Source organism: Grampus griseus (genome assembly GCF_964374135.1).
Source record: "Grampus griseus genome assembly, chromosome: 10".
In the NCBI taxonomy this organism is placed as follows: Eukaryota; Metazoa; Chordata; class Mammalia; order Artiodactyla; family Delphinidae; genus Grampus; species Grampus griseus.
This window is the reverse complement of record NC_139004.1, coordinates 67,796,207-67,815,873: the sequence shown is the minus strand read 5'-3', so window position 1 is coordinate 67,815,873 and position 19,667 is coordinate 67,796,207. Positions and strand designations below refer to the sequence as shown.

Sequence of the window (19,667 nt, the reverse complement as noted above, 5' to 3'; positions counted from 1 at the left end):
TACTGTTTTCCACAGTGACTGCACCAACTTACATTCCCAACAACAGTGTGGGAGGGTTTCCTTTTCTCTACACCCTCTCCAGCATTTATTGTTTGTAGACTTTTTGATGATGGCCATTCTGACTGGTGTGAGGTGATACCTCGTTGTAGTTTTGATTTGCATTTCTCTAATAATCAGCGATGTTGAGCATCTTTTCATGTGCCTATTGGCCCTCTGTATTTCCTCCCAAAGCTCCTGTTGGGATAATTGCCTCTGGTTTGGGGGAACCTCAGCTATGGAGGCCCCTCTGGTGAGGGAAGGGGGCTTAGGCTGGGGCAGGTCAGGTGAGAGCCCTTCCAATCTGCCCACCACTCAGGCCATCCTGAGCTAGCCCCACAAGGAGCCAGGACCTGCTGAGATGATGCCTGTTCCTTTCCTGCCTGGTCTACTTCTGCCCTTGGCCCACTCCCTCTGTTCTCAACATAGCAACCAGAGTCAGCTAAGCTGTAAGATTAAAAAATAATAATAAAAAGAAAACTTGTAAGATAGTTCATGCCATCCCTGCTCAACCCCTTCCAGCAGTTCCCCAGCCTCCTTCAAGTATAGGCCACAATGCTCACCACAGCCAAGAGGCCCTACTCAATCCTGCCCATTCCCCCACCCCCATCTCCTACCACCCTCCACCCTCCCTTCATGCCCCTCCCACCACGCTAGCCTCCTGATTATTCCTTGGACACACCAGGAACATTCCAGCCCCAGGGCCTTTGTACCTACTGTCCCTCCTGCCAGGAATGCTCTGACTTTACCTTTCTGTGCCTTGGCCTCCTCATCCACAGCATGGGGTAAGAGTAGCACTGGCCTCACAGGGCTGCGGGAAAGATTTGCTCTCACAATTCACACAAAGCTCTAAGAACAGACTTTGTGCCTTCAGGGCTCCAATCCATGGCCTGGGGAGGTGGCTGGAGGTGGGTGGGGGCTGAAGGTCTGGGCCCCCAGCATCAGAATGCTACAGGCCAGCCAGCTGACTACAAGGCCTACTCCAGGCTCAGCCTTGGTCAGCTGACTAGAAACCTGGGGTTCAACCAGTGTTCCTGGGAGGGACACCCTTTGTACCCCATGAGGCCCTCAGTCCGCTCCCTAACCACCATGGGTCTCTCTCATTGGACACCCCACTCCACATGCCAACATGGCTCCTAGACAGCCTTTTCCTAATGAGGCTTCCAGCCACCAGGCCAATCTGAATGGCCAGGCATGGCCCCCACTGGACAGGGAGGGAGGGTGGGGCAGCCAACCCACATGCCACGCCTCCCTGCCCACCCGCTAGCCGAGAGGGGCAAAGATGGGGGTCAGGGCTGACAGGTCAGTGGCCTCGCTGCATCCAGGGCTCTCTGGTTGGGTAGGGGTAGCTGGGCTGGATCTGAATGAGGATCTTGCTGCTGGCCAGCTGGCTGGCTGTGGAGGGGCTTCATCATGCCCCCATGGGCCCTCCCACCCACCTGGTTCTATCCTGCCTCTAATGGCTCAGAACCCCAGTCAAGCAGGGCCAAGGATTTGGGGCTTTTTCTGCCTGGAGAGGAGTGGGCCCTCTAAGGGGTCTCCCCCCAAGACTGCTGGCCTGGGGGCCTCCTGCAGGGGCTGGGAGCCTGGCAGCCACCTTGTGGGGGTGGGCACAAGACTTCTGGGGAGAGTCTTCCCTCCACTCCCCCTCCCCCTGGCTTCCTCCTCCAAACACATGTTTCCAGTCCCCTCTCAGGCCCCTCTCCCCCTCCCCCAGCCCCTTCCCATTTCCTCTCAGAGGCCCTCACTCGCATGTGGAACTCATTAGGAGACCCTCAGAGCTTGTAACCCAACTCTGGCCTGGGCTTGAGGAGGGGGCCCTGTCCACAGCCCCCATGCTGAGAGGACCAGCCTCCCTGTCTGGCCCCTGTCTGGCCCTGTGCAGCCTTGAGCTAGAGACCACAGGAGCTGGTCATGGCCAAGAGCTGGCTGGTGCTGGGTGGGGGAAGCTGACCAGGCTCCGACTCATCTCTGCCCGGTGCCCATTTAATCATCCTAGCCTCCCAGGAGCCGGGCTGGGATGGCAGTCGGACCTGCTGGTGAAAAGCAGACCTCAGGGCGCCTAGAGCCGGCCAGAGGGAGGGTGTGGGGTTCTGAGCAGCTACTTGATGATCCTCAGCTTCTCATCTGAAAATGAGAAAGGAAGTCCGGGGAAGAGAACATGGTATGAGCAGCCACTGGGCAAGACAAGGCTATTTTCTCTCCTGAAGGACAGGCTGAGTGCACAGTCCCACGGGCTGGGAGTGGAGATTATGCAAAAAACTGATGCTGTGGTCACCAGAGTTTGGGAAATGCCAGATGAACAAAATTAAGCCAGCTATATCCCTGCAGGACTTCTCAGAGCCTTTAACACACTCCTATGCTATGCAGCTGGGGCCACAGAGTTCACAGTGTTTTTCAGACATTTGACCACATGACCCTCTCTATGAGGTGGGCCTAGTGTTCTATGGATCCCACTTTGGACAGTTCTACAGGGAGAGCCCTGAGGAGGCAGGAGCCATGGGTCAAAGACCCCTGATGGGAAAGCTCCCTGAGGGTCAGAGCAGGGGCTGTTGTCTGCTGGGTCTGAGCGAAGGGTGGGAGTCGAATGGTGGTGACAGCTAAGGAAGGGTGAGCAGGAGGCAGCAGGGGGCTGGTGTGGCTGAGACTTGGAGGTAGGACCAGGCTGGAGCTTGGCCAGGGCCTGGTGACTCTGCTTCCCTCCCTCATGGCAGGTGGGAAGGCAGGGGTGGACACAGAGGCAGAGGCATGAGGCTGGTGGGCAGGGCCCTGCCCCATGGGGTGTTGGGCGTGTCCATGGCCCCACATCAGCCTCAGGACAGGGCAGCCACCAGCTGCAGGTTCAGAAGAGTTTCTGTCTCCTCTGTCTCTGTTTCTCTTCCTGTTGGAGCCAGCCTCTCTGTTCAGAGTCTGTTCTGCCCACACTCCCCGGCACAGCTGCTTACAGCCCCCGTCCCAGGCCTCCCCTCCAGGACTCCTTCCCACAGGGGTCACTGCCTGCCCCCGGGGCCCTCTCCCCACTGTCCAGGCATAAGAGGGCTCAGCAGGGGGACATGAGCTCAGCCCTGGACTGGAGCCTTCACACAGCATGTTTCCTCCTGCCTCAAGCAGCCTCGCATGGTGTACGGTACCCCATTCTATAGAGGAGGAAACAGGCCTGGAGAGGGGAGGCCGGTGGTGGAGTCAGCATTACAGGCAGGCTCCCCAGTCTCCACCTCTCCCATCTTACCCATGCCCTGTCCCAACACACATGGCACACTCACACCTTGGTCATCTGAGGGCCACAACGGGTTGTCCTGCTATGTCCAGCGCAGGGTCTGGCAGGTGGTCAGCACTTGACCTCGTCTGGTACAGGTGTCAGGCCAAGGCACTCCTGCAGTGCATGGGGGTGGTTGGGAGTCTGTGCCCAGCCCCTTAGGCGAAAGAGACCCTTCCCTCTGACAGTTCCGAGGCAGAACCTGCCTAGCTGCCCCGCACCCCTGGGAGTTAGGGTAGGCAGAAGGTATTGCCCCACTTTATAGATGAAGAGGCTGGTGCACCTCCAGGGGCCACCCAAGTCCACAGCAGCACCCCAGATCCGGGGGTTCCAGCTGCCTCCTACGTGGGAGCTCTGTGTCCCAGTAGTGCTCATGGCCTGGGGAATTCAGCCACTCCCCAGCCTGAGTTCTTGGGCCTGGCCTGTTGTTTCTGGGGAGGTTTTGACAGAGAGTTCCAGCTCTGGCCAAACTGCCTTCTCAGTGCCTCACCCCCACCAGCCCTGGTCTCGGAGCCACCCCTATGGCTCAGGCCAGAGGGCTGTCCCATCTGGCAGTGGGGGTCAGGGCAGTGCTGGCTTCTAATGGGAGACTGCATAAGCCATGGCAAGGGGCAGGGAGGTGGGAAGGGGGCCTTAAGCAGAGCTGATCCCTGGTCCTCCCTGTAACAACCTCAAAGGGCCCCACTAGGAGCCCTGAGAGTTCACTGGTCCCTCTTCTCTCCCAGAGGACCCTAGTCTTTGCAGGGAGGGAGTATCCCAGGTTTGAGGGCATGTGCCCCTCTGGCAGGAATAGGGCTGGGTGAGGCCACATCAAGAAGGGGAGTTCCCCAGACTGTTTCCTAGTGCTGCCACCCATGCCTGCCTACCTGAGAACATGGCACATAGAGCTCCAGGCGACCGCTGGACAGCTGAGCCCATATGGGATGGTGTTGGGCATGAAACCTAGAATAGGGCTGAGCGCTGAGGCCTCAACACAGCAACCTTGTGTCAGGGCCAGGCCAGCTGGTTCCCAGGCCATTTCCCCAACTTCATCTTGGTCACATGATCTCCATCACTGTCACCATCAAAGCCTTATAGGAGGAATTCCTGAAAAACGGCTGTGTGGACTGATGGGGAGGGGACCAGACAGGCCCAGGCTGGCAGTAGGCAGATGCTAATGAGGCAAGTAGGCCTGGCAGCTACAGCGAGACCTACCAGGCACCGCCCTTTGGCCCACCCGAAGCAGACCCAGCCCAGACCCCTGGCACATCCGCCTGCCAGGTGCCCTGGGAATTCCCAGCCCCCTTCGCCCTCCCAGCCTCAGAGGTTGGATTGGCTTTACTGTCAGGAGCCTGCCACAGCTGGCTCTCCTAATCAAAAAACCATAGCTGGTTTGGCAAAGACGGACCAGGGCACCACCCCGGACTCCATCATTGCTCCTTGCCTTTGCTCTGGCTGGGAATCCCTGCCCGAGTCACCCTCCTGCCCCCCACCCCTGCTCAAACCACTGGGGCTCCAGGCCTTTCCTGGCAGAGGTGGCTTCAGAAGGATCAGAAGCTTCAAGTGGGAGGCCAAGGGTGATACGGTGGCTAGAGGCCAGCAGCCAAGGACCCCTGCTCCCCTAAAGCCCTGGCTTCCATCCCTCAGAGCCCCAGGTGGGCTCATGAGGTGCTGCCCACAAGCCCTAAAGTGTCATAAAATGGAGGGGAGATCAGCCCAGGGCAAAGATTCTGGTGAGCGGCATGCAAGAGGAAAGGGCTCGCCTTGACCTATGACTTTGGGGCAGGGAGCCAGCCCAGCCAAACTTACCTGAGTCCTTTTCCTCTCTCCTCTGCCTTCCTCCAAACCCCAAGGAAATCAGAGCCAGCTGCCTGGTTTCTTGGGGCTGTTGAGCTGTTTCTCCTGGCCCTCTAGGGATGACCTCAGTGTCAGCAGGTGGGGCTTCCCCCACGCATCCCAGCCCCTCTTCCAGGCTTGAGAGTGGTGGTATGCAGGACTGGAACCCAGGCTTGGGACCTGAGGGACCCTTGGGTCCACCAGGAGGTGGGAGTTTGGGCTCAATTTGCAGAGGAAGGATAAGCTGCACCAGAGTTGTGGGTGGAGTGCTCTCTCTGAAACAGGGAAATTGAGGCCTGCAGCCCAAGGACAAGGATGAGGCCCTGCCAGACATGGTGGGAGCGGGGAGCCATCCCTTCATGGTAAGAAGCCTTCTGACTCTGGGCAGGTCATGCAGGACTGGCTGAGGCCCAGGTGGAGAATGGAAGTGAGAGGTTTCTGGAATCCTCCAGTGTGGCAGAGAAGAGCCAAAGGCATTTTAAATCACAGGACCATGTGCTCATGGCTGACAACACAGAGTCCAGAAGAAAGGCGGGATCCCACTTCCCAGTGCCCCCCCGGCTCTGGAGGATGAGCTGGTTTGGGGGTAAGGATAAGCCGTAGTCAAAGGAAAGAGCCAGGACAGGAGGGCTCCAACAAGCAGACCAGTGAGTGCAAAGGCCCTGAAGAGAGAGCAAGATGATGTAGGGGCCTGGGCTGGGCAACCAGAGAATCCTGGACCCTGATGGGAGGCGAGGAGGTGGGGAGAGGGGCCGTGCCAGATCACTGAGGGCCATGCTGGCCTGTGCCCGGATGGTGGGAAGCTTCAGAGCAGGGGAGGACCAGGTCTGATTCTCAAAATATCCCTCTGGGGCTTCCCTGGTGGCGCAGTGGTTGAGAGTCCGCCTGCCGATGCAGGGGACACGGGTTCATGCCCCGGTCCGGGAGGATCCCACATGCCGCAGAGCGGCTGGGCCCGTGAGCCATGGCCGCTGAGCCTCGGAGCCTGTGCTCTGCAACGGGAGGGGCCGCGGGGGTGAGAGGCCCACGTACCGCAAAAAAAAAAAAAAAAAAAAAAGATCCCTCTGGCTGCTGGGTGGGGAGGCTGCGAAGAAGGCTAGGGAGATGGTCCACGGGAGAGATAGGAGGGCCTGGACTGTGTAGTGAAAGTGGACAGATTCTGGGTAGGAAAGGATTAGCCATGGAAGTAGAAAGAGCATTTGATAGCACACATGCTATGTGCAGGATACAGCCCCCCTCCTTATGGGGCGAGTAGCTTGCCCATGCCCCCACCCTGGCAGTGTTGGCCCCCTTCCACCCCAGTGATGGGAAACAGCTGGTAGAGCAAGGGGTTCCCTGTAGAGCCTGGAGCCAGGTAAAAGCCAGCTGGAAACCCCTGGGCTGGGGGAAAGGAGCTCTGGGTTGTTAGTCTGGGGCCCAGCCCCCTGCCACAGCTGGGGTTGTAACCATGGGCCTTAGTTTCCCCACCTGTCAAATGAGTTGACAGCCCTCCCAGGGCTGGTGCAAAGCCTGGACACGGGGCCAGAAGGAAACAAGACTTGAAACCGTCAGGTGGGCTCCTGATCAGTAAGACCACAGGGGCCTGTGTGTGGGAGCCCCAGGCAGGCATGTCAACCCTCCTACCAGACCGTCCTTCCCACTTGCTCGTGTTTATGTGTTTCCTTCCCATCACCTGGGCCACGATGACTCACCCCAGGCCCCATGGGTAAGTGAGTAACTGGCTGGGGCTGGAGCCAGGCCCTTGGGCAAGACATTTCCCTTCCTAGGCCTCAGTTTTCTCATCTGTAGAATGGACAGACAAGCCCTGCTCTGCTCACCTCACTGGGGACACGGGGGCAATGCGGGGCTGAGTTGGCGAACACTGCACTGGCATGAGGGCCATGGGGTAGGGCCTTTGTGCTGGGATCAGGCCTGCTTGACATCAGTCCCAAGTCAGCCAGCCCCGAGCAGGCCTTGAAATGTTCACTTGCCCAGGCTGACCAGCCCAGCAGACCCCCATACTCTGAGGGGAACCCCATGCCCAAGACAGCTTGGAACAGAGGGCAGTTGGGGTCATGAGAAAGGCCTGGATGGGCCCCAGGACTCTGCATGACCACGTGGGGGACTCCAGTGATGAAGGGGGGCTCACACAGGGGAAGTCGCAGTGGGGAGGCTCCACTGGGTAGAGAGTGGAAAATGCTGGGCCCTGCAGGGGAGGACTCGGACCAGGAGCAGACTCTGCTGAGGTTAAGCAGGGCAGGCTTCCTGAGGCCATGGCCCCTCAGAAGCTGGAGATAATTTCGGGTGTAGGCATGGAATGAGGAAGTGTGTGGAGGCAGGGGTGCTGTGTCTGGGCACCAAGTAGGAAGCAGGAGGTGGTCAGAGTGAAGTGAGCTGGGGGTGGGGACAGAGAAGCATAGCTGGTCTGGCTATGAATTGAGACGTTAGCAAAAAGGTTTTACCTCCCGTGTCTACCACAGTTGATCAACTGGTCCTGCCTGCTTGGAAGGGTTTTCAGGCCAGAGGATGGTTCAGCAAGTCCTGTGATTGACTAGTAATGCCTGCCAGGGATGAAACGTGGCCGAGTGGTGAGTCTTCCACACTGAGGCAGGCCCCAGTGGGCTGGTGTGTGGCTGGGAAAGGCATGCCCCAGGGAGTCCACCTGGGGAGGTTGGCCAAGGGCCTGCAGTCACTGCTGGGTGGGGAGCAGGAAGAGAGGAATTACATATGTCTAGTTCCCCCTCTGAGGTCCCACTTCACTGCCCTGCACACTCCCTTGCTCAGGGCAGGTGCTCAGAAAATGAGCCTGAATGGGAGGGGAGGCTCCTCCAGAGGCAAGGCTCTCTTCGCTCTTCCCCTCCACCTTCTCCAGGTGGCTTTGGGGAGTTCCCAGATCTTCTAGGCCCTGGCTTCCATCCTGCCAGGTTTTGTTCTCTGATTTTCCTGGGTGTGGCCCTCTCTCTCACCTGACCTGCCCCAACCTGCCCTGACCTCCTACCCCCTCTGCCCCAACACCTGGGCAGGGCAGGGAGAGGGTGGATAGGCTGGGCCCCCAGCAGCAGAGCTGTCCCAGGCAACAGCTTCCCTGTGCCATGCTGCCATCACCCAGGGTCTGGCAGCCCCCTGCTGGGAGGCAGGCCGGGATGGACTTCTGTTCCATCCAGAACTAGTCACCACAGAGATCCCAGCAATGGCCAATATGGAAGGGTGAGCCCAGGTGACTGGAGGGCTGTGGGAGAAGAACATGGATTCCATCAGCCTGTAACAGCCTCTCTGGGTTATCTGTCTGTGGGCACCCCTCCAGCAAGAGTGGCAAGTGGCCACACATACAGGGTCTGTTGGCATGTGTGCATGTCACAGTGAGTGTGTACGTGTGTACTGTACATTTCTGCACTCGTGCATAGGTCTGTATTTGTGTATTTCTACGTACACGCTTATGTGCCTGTGAGCATATATGCATGTATAGGTAGATCTATGGGTGTTTGGGCCTGTCTTATGTGTCCTTACGTGTGTGTGTGTGTGCGTGCGTGCGTGCACATGCATGGATGTGTACAGCCGGGAGTTCTGTGCAGGGCAGGAGAGTTGCCAGGCTTTTCACAGTCCACTCCTGGCCTGGCTTAGACACTACTTGTTCTGACTGTAACCCAGGCAGGCACCTCACCAAGGGATGCAGGAGAAGCTGTCCCAAGGGTCAGGGGCAAGCATAGTGACCCCTAGTCTGGGTTTCAGGCAGGGCTCTGATGGCACATCTCCCCCAGCCTAGTGGAGCTGCCCTTGGCAGAGACTAGCTCTGTCACCAGCAGCAGGCATCACGGACTGGAGTGCCCTGCCCCAGCCCCTGCTCCAGCCCCTGCTCAGCTCTCATAGTGGGAAATAGACCTTGATTGGAAAGCTGCCCTCCTGGAAGCAAGCAGGAGCTCATCCCAAATTTGTGCTAGCCTCTTTAGGGTAGGAGGGCAAGAAACTGACCCTCCTCCCCTCCTGCCCCTCCAGCATATGCCATTCAAACATGCTGGCCCATCTCTAAGAAATTCCAGGGGCAACAGTGAGAAAAGGAAAGTCTGCTTCCAAGATGCTTAAACTATTCTTGGTGACACGGCTCCTAGGTCACCATGCCATGTGGACATGTGTTTGGGGGGGGTGGTACACACCAGTTCATATCTGTTTAGTTCACATCAAACATCCCACCATCACAGCTAAGCCTTGCCGGGCTGGGAAGCCCCCTTCTCTGTGTGGCTCTGGGACTGGATATGTGCAGACAGGGTAGGTAGCTCCAAACGTGCCTCATGGGTTTGGGCCTGGCAACTGGGGGACGAGGGATGAGACAGAGACGGCAGGAGGAGAAATGGCCTTGAGGAGGGGCAGGCATACCATTGGACATCCAAAGGGAGAAAGTCTGGTGGGCGGTGTAACCATGACTGTGATAGAGTCCAGAGCAAAGTTGGGGGGCAGGGGTCCTGGGATCACAGATCAGGGGGGCTAATCTAGCCTGGAGGATCAGAGGAAGCCTCCCTGAGGGTGACACCTGAGCTGGGATATTCTAGAAGGCAGGCAAAAGGTGAGGGCGAAAAAATGTCCTGACTGAGGGAAGAGCATGTGTAAAGGCCTGGAGGGGTGTGGGAGAGGGGTACAGCCCGCAGAGAGTTCAAACACACCCCACCCGCAGCTCCCCTCCTGAGACCCAATCACCCCCAGGGACTCACACCTGTTCTGGGGCCCCCCTGCCCCTCAGGGAGACCCTAGTGAGTGGGGCACCTCTCCCAGGGGCTGCAGGTGAGGGAGGGTCTGAACCTTGAAGGGCAGGAAAGGCCACATTCCTGAGGAGGAGGAATGTCTTTGATCCCAAGCTCTCACCCAAGGTACCAGGTCCCCTCTTCCAGTATCCTTGAGGGAGGGTCACAGGTGCAGAGCAAGGCCCTGGGCAGGGGCAGCTCTGGCCTCTTGCTGTCTGACCATAGGCAAGTTCTTGTTATGCTCTGAGCCATGTATGTCAGAGGGTTCTGTGTCTGTCCCTTGCCCCCTTCCCTAACACCCAAGGACAGCCCTGCTGGGATCCACTTTACACATTGTGTCTAGCGGTTCAAGACTGTAGGCAGGGCTTCCACTCAGGAACCAAGGCTTTGGGGCTCTCCTCCAGCCAGGGTGTTGGGGGCCCAGGACCACTGCAGCATCTCCCATGGTCAGGCTAATTCTCTTCCACCCCTTTGCTCCCCCTGTCACCCCCTCCCCAGATGCTCTCCCTTCTCCTGTACTCAGTCAAACCCTGCCTCTTTTTACATCCCTGTGGGAGGATGCCCCCCACCCCCCAGGGAGTCTTCCCAATTCCACACATCCTCACAGGTCTCTCCTCCAGGGTAGCTGTCCCCGCTAGAGGAGTCCAGAGGGTGAGGGAGACTAGGGAGCCATCACAAGCTAATGTGAGGGGTGGTGGGCCTCCTCCCCTCTTCTGGGAGGGGCTTCCTCGCGCACGGGGGATGGAGACGGGGGGGGGGGGCACGGTGGAGGGTCCCCTCGCAGTTGTGCCCCCACTAGTGAGAACAATGGTCAACTCCTCATCAGGCACTGCTGTAGGCGAAGCTCCAACAGGCCCCCAACAAGCCCGTTGAGGAATGACTCACTGGCCAGCAGGTCCCCTCCCTTGTGGGTCTGCTCAGGCCTTTTGAGTGAGGTGCTGGTTGTCTCCATCCCTGACAACCAGCACCTGGACTACCGGCTAAGGGGCCTGGCTTCAGAGAACCACCCTCCCAGGCTGACAGATTTGTGATGGACTGGTTGGGCACTGTCCAGACCAGCACGATCCCACGTGGGGAAAACTGAGGCCCAGAGAGGTGGGAACCATACTCGGGCCACACAACACGTCAGCAGGTGGCAGGGCAGAATCCACATCTAGGCCCCTCAGGCCCCGGGAGCCCTTTCCACTCGTCCTAGGTCCCCAGGGAAGTAGGCTCTGCCCAGCAACCCTAGGACAAGCCTGCGCGGGAGGCCAGAGACCTGATTCTCCTATCACCTCTCTGGGCATCGAATCTTGGGTGATAAGGCCACCTATGATTGCAGTGCTGTCATCTTGCTGGGAGTGTGACTGTGGGAGAGATCCCTGCTTCTTTTCGACACAGCCCTGCAGCGGGATGAAACCCTTCACATAGACTATCCTTCGCATGGACAAAGGGGGGTGGGGGGAGGGAGGTGGGCAGCGGGTACTAACCCAGGGCCGCCCCTCTTCGTGCCTTCCTGTCAGCGGAAAGCTCAAATCCTGCGGGTTCCAGAAGCACTCCCTTCGGCAAATCTCAAGCGCCACCGCCCTTCATCTCTGACGCTAACCTCCCTCCAGCTGGGTGTAGAGGCAAGGTGGCGGGGAGCTGACCAGCCTCGGGCAGAGTGGGAAGGATAAACCCCAAGGATGTGGGAGCACTCCGCCCAGCAGGGAACGGACCAGACGAACCGCAGGATCAGCCGCGAGCTCCCTCCCGACGCAGACAACCCTGACTCAGTAGGGAAAGTGCGGCAGGCCCTGCGCACGCGCACCGTTCGAGTCGAGCCGCTTTGTTCCAGCGCTACCTGCGGATCCATTCACCTACTCCGCCTAGGCAGCCTGCGAGCCGATACACAGCGCTCGCTGAGACCCCGCCCACTTCCCGCGCTGGGTGGAGCTTTCGGCGGGCCCCGCCTTCCTCTCTCCGCCCCACCGTCTCCTTCGGCCGCGATTGGCCACCTGCGTGGCGCACTCCCGCCTACCACGAAAGTTGATTGGTGCGTTGGGAGGTGGGAGGAGGAGAGCCGATTAAAGAGGATCCCCCCAGCACCCGCTCCCGTGGAAAAGTCACGTGGCGCTTCACTCGGCGCCTGTCACCACCCCGCTTATGAAGCTTCCTTAAAGGGCCCGCTCTCTCTTCCCAGGTCGTTTCAGGATTTCTTCACCCCTGCCCGTGGAGGGTGGCACGGCCTTGGGCCGTCCTACTCCGCCAGTTGCCTAGGTGCTGATCCCCCCTCAGGCCTGCTGGGGTGAGACTACCTTCAGGTCTTTAAGCGTGTAGCCCTCATTGGGACTATGCAAGTTGCCAGAAACGGTGACCGCCTAAGCACAGGTCATGGCACGTAGTAGGCGTTCAATTTCCATTTGTTGAATGAACTCGCTGAGAATGAATGAATGGAGTTGACAGGAGGAGGGGGCTTTGGCTCAGCCTGATCGCCCCTTCCCTCCGCCCCAACCCCGGGGAAACTCTGCTTCCGTGAACGTAGGAAGGGGATGCCACGCGCAGGACGCCCCCAGGGCAGCCCTTCAGGGTAGGGCACAGAAGAGCTGGGAGCGCGGGATAGGGGAACCGAGAGGGTCTTGGCCGGGACCCCAGGCGAGTCATAATCAGTTCTGGGCCAGGCGAGACGGCGGCAGCGCTGAAGCGGGGCGAAGGCCGGGGCGCAGGTCTCCGGGCACACGGGACTGCTCGCGCGGCCGCGTACCCCGTGGGGAGGGGCGGCGGAGGTACGGCGCCTTTAAGCTCGGGCGCCGGCCCCGCGGCCCCGCCCCCCGGAGGACGCCTCGGCGCGCGGCCGTCCGAGACGCCGTTTAATTGGGGCTGTCAGGCCGCGGCGCGCGCGGAGGGCCGGGCGGGACGGAGGCCGGGAGGCCGGGGCGGCGGGCGTGCAGCTCGGCGGGAGGCGGGCGCCCGGAGACGCGGCTGGGGCCCGCGCGGCCGGGGCGCCGTCCCAGGGCAGGGCTGCCCGGCCCCGGCCCCGGGCCGCCCGCGCTCCCCATGAAAAACCAGCTCCGCGGCCCCCCAGCGCGGGCGCACATGTCGGCCTCGGGGGCGTCGGCGGCTGGGGGCACCGGGGCGGGGTCGGAGCCCGGTGCGGGGTCTGGTTCCGGCGCCGGTACCGGGGCAGGCGCGGCGGCGGGTGCGGGGGCCATGCCTTGCAAGAGTGCCGAGTGGCTGCAGGAGGAGCTGGAGGCGCGCGGCGGCGCGTCCCTGCTGCTGCTCGACTGCCGGCCGCACGAGCTCTTCGAGTCGTCGCACATCGAGACGGCCATCAACCTGGCCATCCCGGGCCTCATGCTGCGCCGCTTGCGCAAGGGCAACCTGCCCATCCGCTCCATCATCCCCAACCACGCCGACAAGGAGCGTTTCGCTACGCGCTGCAAGGCGGCCACCGTTTTGCTCTACGACGAGGCCACGGCCGAGTGGCAGCCAGAGCCTGGCGCTCCCGCTTCGGTGCTTGGCCTTCTCCTGCAAAAGCTGCGCGACGACGGCTGCCAGGCCTACTACCTCCAAGGTGAGGGCAGCACCGAGACCCTGTCTGGGATTGGGGCTCTCCCGCGGCTCCCGGGTGCCCCAGCCGGAGGCCGCTTTCTCTCCCCGTACCCAGCCTGCCCGGCCGGCGCCACGTCGACCCCGGCCCGCATTCTCCTCTCCCGGGCGTCCGGCCCCAGCTGTGCGGGTTTAGGCTGATACGCAGGCCTCCTCTACACCTTTCTGGGCACGATCTAAGTGGGTCGAACAAACTTCTCCCCGCCTGGGCTTTCCTTTTTTCGTGTTGTTGGGGCCATAGCAGCTCCTAGGTTCCCCGTGAGCCCCTCAAAGGAGGGAGGGTCCCCTCCTGGGCACCCAAGTTCAGCTCCTACAGACTGGAATGCGTGTTCCTGGAAGGCCCGGGTTAGGACAGGAGTTTTTCATAATCGTCCCCGCCCCCGCCAGGGAATAGGGATCATTTGGGTTGGGGGACTCCGGGCATCCCCGCGTGGGTCTCATCACTTGGGAATCACCGCCTCTTGGAGGCGCTTGGGGCACGGCTGTAAGCAGTGTTCCTTGCCCCAGCTCTGGTTTTCTGGGACCCCCAAGTCCTTAGCCTGCCACCCCAGAGACTGTGGAAGGGGGAGGCAGCGCTGGGAGGCGAGTGGCTGCAGCCGGTGTTTCCAATTAACATTCCAAAATGGCCTCTTGCTGGCAGCGGGGCGGGCAGGCGGGAGGGGAGAGGAGGCCTGCGGCACCCTCGGGCGCAGGGCCCATCCTTAGCTGCAAGGCGCTCCCCATTTCTTGTCCCTGTAAAGCCCCCAGCAGCTTCCCCTTCTGTGGGTCCGAGGCTTGAGAGGGACCTTGTGTTATAAGGGGGTGGGTTCTGGAGAGGTGGAATTGGGACCCCTTTTATGAACTTGCCCCTGCCCTGGGAAAGAGCCAACAGATACCTTCACACTACTTCCCGTGTGGCTGAGAGTGGGGCTCAAGCACCCTATTCCCAGTCAGGGGGCCCAGGCCCTCTCTGCCTCTAGCTGACCCAGATGCAGCTCTGGCCCCTGCGGTCTCATCTATAAGAGGGGTTTGCAAACCCACAGGTGTTGGCCTGAGATGGGGTGGTTTGCTCTCCTTTACCGCTTAGCAGTTACTGAGCACCCATGGGTGCCAGGTGTACATGGGAGCTGTGGAAGAGGAATGAGCTGGAGTCTGTCCTCAAGTGCCCTAAAGCTGGTTGTATGGCTGGGGCCCTGAAGCCCTATGGGCAAGGGTATGGAGCTCAAGCATGTTACTTTATCACTTGGGGCCTCAGTTTCCCCATCTGTGAAGTGGATCATAGGATAGTTGTGGAGAAAACAGGAGGAGGTACATGTGTAAATATGTAGCGCCGCCCGTGTTGTCCGTTGTTGGTGTTACGGTGCTTGCCGTGGGGAGCCCTGGCTGCTGTTGGTCTCGTGCAGCCTGTTTGGTCTGGGGTCACTGGCATCGTCAGTCTCTCATCCAGGCCCTGTCTCATCCTGTCCACAGGTGGTTTCAACAAGTTCCAGACAGAGTACTCAGAACACTGCGAGACCAACGTGGACAGCTCGTCCTCGCCGAGCGGCTCACCGCCCACCTCAGTGTTGGGTCTGGGGGGCCTACGCATCAGCTCTGACTGCTCAGATGGTGAGTCGGACAGAGAGCTGCCCAGCAGTGCCACCGAGTCAGACGGCAGCCCTGTGCCATCCAGCCAACCGGCCTTCCCCGTCCAGATCCTGCCCTACCTCTACCTCGGCTGCGCCAAGGACTCCACCAACCTGGATGTGCTCGGCAAGTACGGCATCAAGTATATCCTCAACGTCACGCCCAACCTGCCCAATGCCTTCGAGCACGGGGGCGAGTTCACCTACAAGCAGATCCCCATCTCTGACCACTGGAGCCAGAACCTCTCCCAGTTCTTCCCTGAGGCCATCAGCTTCATAGGTAAGTGCTGCTGCGCTTCGGCCAGGGTGGGTGGGCTTGCGCATCAAGGTGTGTATGGGACTCTGGGTGTTGCCCGTGCCTGGCTGGGTATCTCTGGGCCTGTCAAGACCTGTGTGTGCCCTGCATGTGCCAGCGTGTGCCCATGGGTGTACCCAGGCCCACTGTGCGTCACCGAGGCCCTCGGGGCCTGAGCAGTCCCCCGACTCGCAGGCTCCCTGCAGCTGTTGGAGCCTCGTGGACTCTGCTGTCCAGCTTGGGTTTTTCTGGCTGTGCTGTTTCAGGCTCAGCAAGCTGAAACGTCCCAGCTCTCAGACCTCCCACGAGTCTTGCTTGCTTTGCGTCACGCCTCAGCGCACATGTCTCTTTAGGGGCTGTCACGGAGCCTCTTCGGGCTTTACTGTGTACCTGAGGGGGCTAAAGTCTGGCCTGGAGCCAGAGGCCTCCCCCTAACTGGCAGCTGTTGGAACGTGATGACCCAAAGGGCCTCGGCGGGGCCTCAGATGCTCCCGGCAGCCTGTGGGGCTTGCTTGGCATATAGGAGGTATTCAGAGAGTATGGGGAGAGGCTGAGGAAGTCCTCCCCAGAGCAGTGTGTTCTGCTGTCTGGCTTAGCGCCCTCTGAGCCCCCTGCATCCGCAGCCTCAGCTGACTCGGGTTCCTTATCTTTGACCTCCCATCCTGCTTTCTCCTTGGCCAGCTGGAGGCTGTTTAGATGGCAGGTCGTCTTTGGGTTCAGCTCTCACCCAGGATTCAGGAAAGGGACACAAGATCAGGGTGAATGTAAACCCTGGGCTCTCCGAGCCTAGTGACCCAGTGTTCTGTCCAGCCTCCGGTGGCAGGGAGGGGGTGGCCCGGCAGTCTTTTCCCTCTGGCGGCTATGTCCAGTGGAGGGCGTTTTGGTGTCAGCTGGGCTGGGCTCGCGTTAATAACAGGAAGTGGGAGGCTTCCCCGCCTCATCCGCTTACTGGGAACCAAAAGTAGGTGCCTGGCTGGGAGGAAGGAAGGAAGCTGAGGCCTGGGGGAGGGGCTGTGTCGGGGGCTATCCAGAGCTTCCCAGCTCTGCTTGGGAGGACGTGGCCCAGAGGGCTGTGGGTGCTGCCTCAGCATTTGTGCTCTCCCCAGTGAAGAGGGGGGTGAAGAGGGGGCCCCCGGATTTCCCAGGGCTGAGCCTGGTTTGTAGGTGTTTTTATCGTTCTTGGAGGTCCTTTTACATCTGGGGAGGGGGACAGAACAGGGTGTAGAGGTGGGAGGAACCATACTCCCTTTTTGACAAGTGAAGGAATTGAAGCCCAAGCATCCCATAGGACTCAGTGGGGCAGGATCAAGCCCCAGCACCCCCGAGGCTCCGCCACACCCTTAGAGGGCTAAAAATAAAGCCAGCGGAAGCGGTTTGACTTTGGATTACCTAGGAGTGGGTTTGGGGACCAGGCCTTCCCCTTATCTTGATGTGTCACCACTGGAGGCTTGTCTCCACTACCCCCTTCTCCTGCCCCAAATCTAAAGGTCAGACAGCGTGGTTCCACGTGAATCCATGACGTCGGTCTCTTCCCCCGCTGGTCTGGCCCCCAGTTGGTCCCCGAGTCTGGATTAAGCACCTACTGCATGCTTTGCCCTGGGAACCCTCATGTGGGCTTAGGGAAGGGAAGTCCTGCCAGGCCAGAAGCAGTGAGTGCCATACGAGGAACAGTTTGTGAACCTGTGGCCTTTTGTAGGAGTGCATCTTGAAGGAGTGTACCTGGCTCCCAGTGAGCTCAGGCGGGGACCTTGGGGACCCCAGGCCTGCCTCTTGTTAATCTGTGCCCCTGGCACAGCTATGGCACGGAGATGCAGCTGTGCTCGGGTCTAGGGGAGGAGAGATTACAGGACTGAGTTGGCCGGTGGCTCAACCGGTATTTGAGCTCCTACTGCCTGTCAGGCATAGGCGTCTGAGCACCGCACTGGGGGAATCCGGGAGGAGCGGTGGAGGGGAGAGTTGGCAGAACTTGGTTGGCTGTGGTGGGAGATGTCACTGGCACATGGGCCAGGGAAAGTCTAGTAAGTGGTCTGGGTAGGCCCCACATAAGCAAACCCCACTCGTGAAACTAGGCGTGGCCCTGGTCCCAGCCCCTGGCTATTCCGGAGCAAGACTAAGGCCCCGGGGACTGGCTGGGCCGAGGGCAGAGCCGAGTGCTGCCTGCCGTTCCCTTGTGGAGGAGCCTTCATGAGGCCTGTTTCTGAGGAGGCTCTCGGGGGCACCCATGGAAGCTGCCCCAGGACAGCAAGCTCAGCCCTGAGCCCCAGGTCGTGGGCTAGCGGGGGTGAGTGCTGCGAGTTAGGAGGAACCTTTGTGTGACCTTGTGCTCCTTACTTGGTCTCTGTGCCTGTGTCCTCATTTATAAAGTTAACTTGGTAGCCATGGTGCAGATGACCTGAGAGGATGCAGGTGACACCTTGGCATGTAGTAGCACACGGTTAGAGCAGCAGTAGGACTAGCAGTGATCACAGTGTTTGTGGCGCCCCCCCCCCTTGGCTCACGTCCCTCTAAGAGCACTGTGAGTAAGCAGGCCCTCTGACAGGAGAAGACCGAGGCGCAGGAATGTCCAGTGACTTGGAGCTACCGTGTGGCAGAGCCCTCTCCACAGTCATGCTCTTAACCTCGACCCCAAGTTGCTGTCCCACCCGCGTGGGACTTCACCAGGTCACTCGGGAGTCGGGAGGCACCAGCCAGTCACCATGCTGCCCCCAGCCCCACCTGTGCCCCAGCCCCACCTGCGGTGGCTCCCTGGAGGAGGTGCTGCCCTGACCCGTGCCTGTGTGTTTCAGACGAGGCCCGCTCCAAGAAGTGCGGTGTCCTGGTGCACTGCCTGGCAGGCATCAGCCGCTCGGTGACGGTCACAGTGGCCTACCTGATGCAGAAGATGAACCTGTCGCTCAATGATGCCTACGACTTTGTCAAGAGGAAAAAGTCCAACATCTCACCCAACTTCAACTTTATGGGGCAGCTGCTGGACTTCGAGCGGACGCTGGGGCTGAGCAGCCCGTGTGACAACCACACCCCCAGCGAGCAGCTCTACTTCTCCACGCCCACCAACCACAACCTGTTCCCACTCAACACGCTCGAGTCCACGTGAGGCCGGGGGCACGGGGCAACGGGCCAGCCCCTCCCGGGCCTCCACAGGGCCCGCAGGGAGGGCCCACACCTGCTGCCTCTGGCGTGAGGAACCCGGACATCGCCTGTGCCCAGAGGTGAGCTTCCCTCACCGTCCCGGGGAGGGTGCAGCCCACAGCCAGGCCTCCCCCGGCAGGACTTTCCGGAGGGGCCCTCGGCTCTCAGACATGTGGCTTTGGGAGTCCAGTGGGGCCTCGTCCTTGTCCCAGGACACTCCTTTCTGCTGATGGCCCAGCCAGTTTGGCTCTTTTTTTTTTAAAGACACATCCATGGACCTGAGTTTACTTTTTATTTTTGGCAGGTAAATCCGAGCTCCCTGGAGCAGAGAGTGTTCAAGCTCTTCTTGATTTTTCTTTTTTAATGAAAAGTGTTATTTTCAGGCTACATGCAACAGTGGATTGTATAAACCAGTATTTCATCCCTTTCTTGATCCTGCGAGAGAGAGAGAGAGAGAGAAGTGTTATCAGTTTGTTTTTCTTCTTATTTCAAAAAGCAATTCTTGGGTTTTTGTTTTTAATGGAAAAGACAAACCCCGCGTTGATCTTGACCAAAAGCGTTTTGCACATGTGTGAAGCCTCCGTTTCCGCAGCGGCCCTTAAAGGGGTGGTTTGCTGCTCTTGCCAGCTTTGGACTCCCAGGCCTGCCCACACCTCCCACCTCGGCCCAGCCCGACCTGGCGCTGCATTTGCCTGTGATGACTGCCGCGAGTGGTGAGTGGTGGGCTGGACAGGTAGCCTTTGCATTCTCTGCCCACCCAACTGCCCTTCTCGTGGTCCCTGCCAACTGCCCCAGGCAGCAGAGGGAGGCCCTGCCACTGTCCTGCTGGAGGTGGGGCCACAGGGGGCTGCCACGCAGTAGCATTAACCCTCCGGGCTCAGCCCCGAGGGGGGCCTGGGCCCCAGGCCCTTTTTATATGTACCCACTACTTGCTTGTTCCTCTCTCTGTCTGTTGGTAGCTGAGGGTGCAGGCCCAGTGGCTGGGGGGGCGTAGGTGGTGGCACCCAGCCCTGCCTCCCCCGAGTCTCTTCCCTCACCCTGGTTGTTGCTTTGGTTCAGCTGCCACTCCCAGCCCCCTCAACCCGTGAAAGCCTGCCCTGTGCTCATCTTGCCCCTGCCTTCTATTAAGAAACTCGCACCCATTTCAATCCCAGGGCAGGGGTGGGTGGCGAGGATGGACAAGGAAAGGGGTGTGAGGCTCTGTCCATCCCTCCACCCCCATATCCACAGAACAAAGCCACGGATTCCGTTAT

General features: G+C 59.9%; 1 protein-coding gene across 1 annotated transcript; it reads left to right on the top strand.

The window, feature by feature from the left end:
* Positions 1-12,834: 12,834 nt before the first annotated feature.
* Positions 12,835-18,381, top strand: DUSP7 (dual specificity phosphatase 7; the record flags this gene model as incomplete). Its single annotated transcript, XM_082663663.1, has 3 exons — positions 12,835-13,351; positions 14,836-15,270; positions 18,072-18,381. The coding sequence occupies 3 exons, from the start codon at positions 12,835-12,837 to the stop codon at positions 18,377-18,379; spliced, it is 1,260 nt and encodes a 419-aa protein (XP_082519789.1). The 3' UTR covers positions 18,380-18,381.
* Between the last annotated feature and the right edge of the window lie 1,286 nt (positions 18,382-19,667).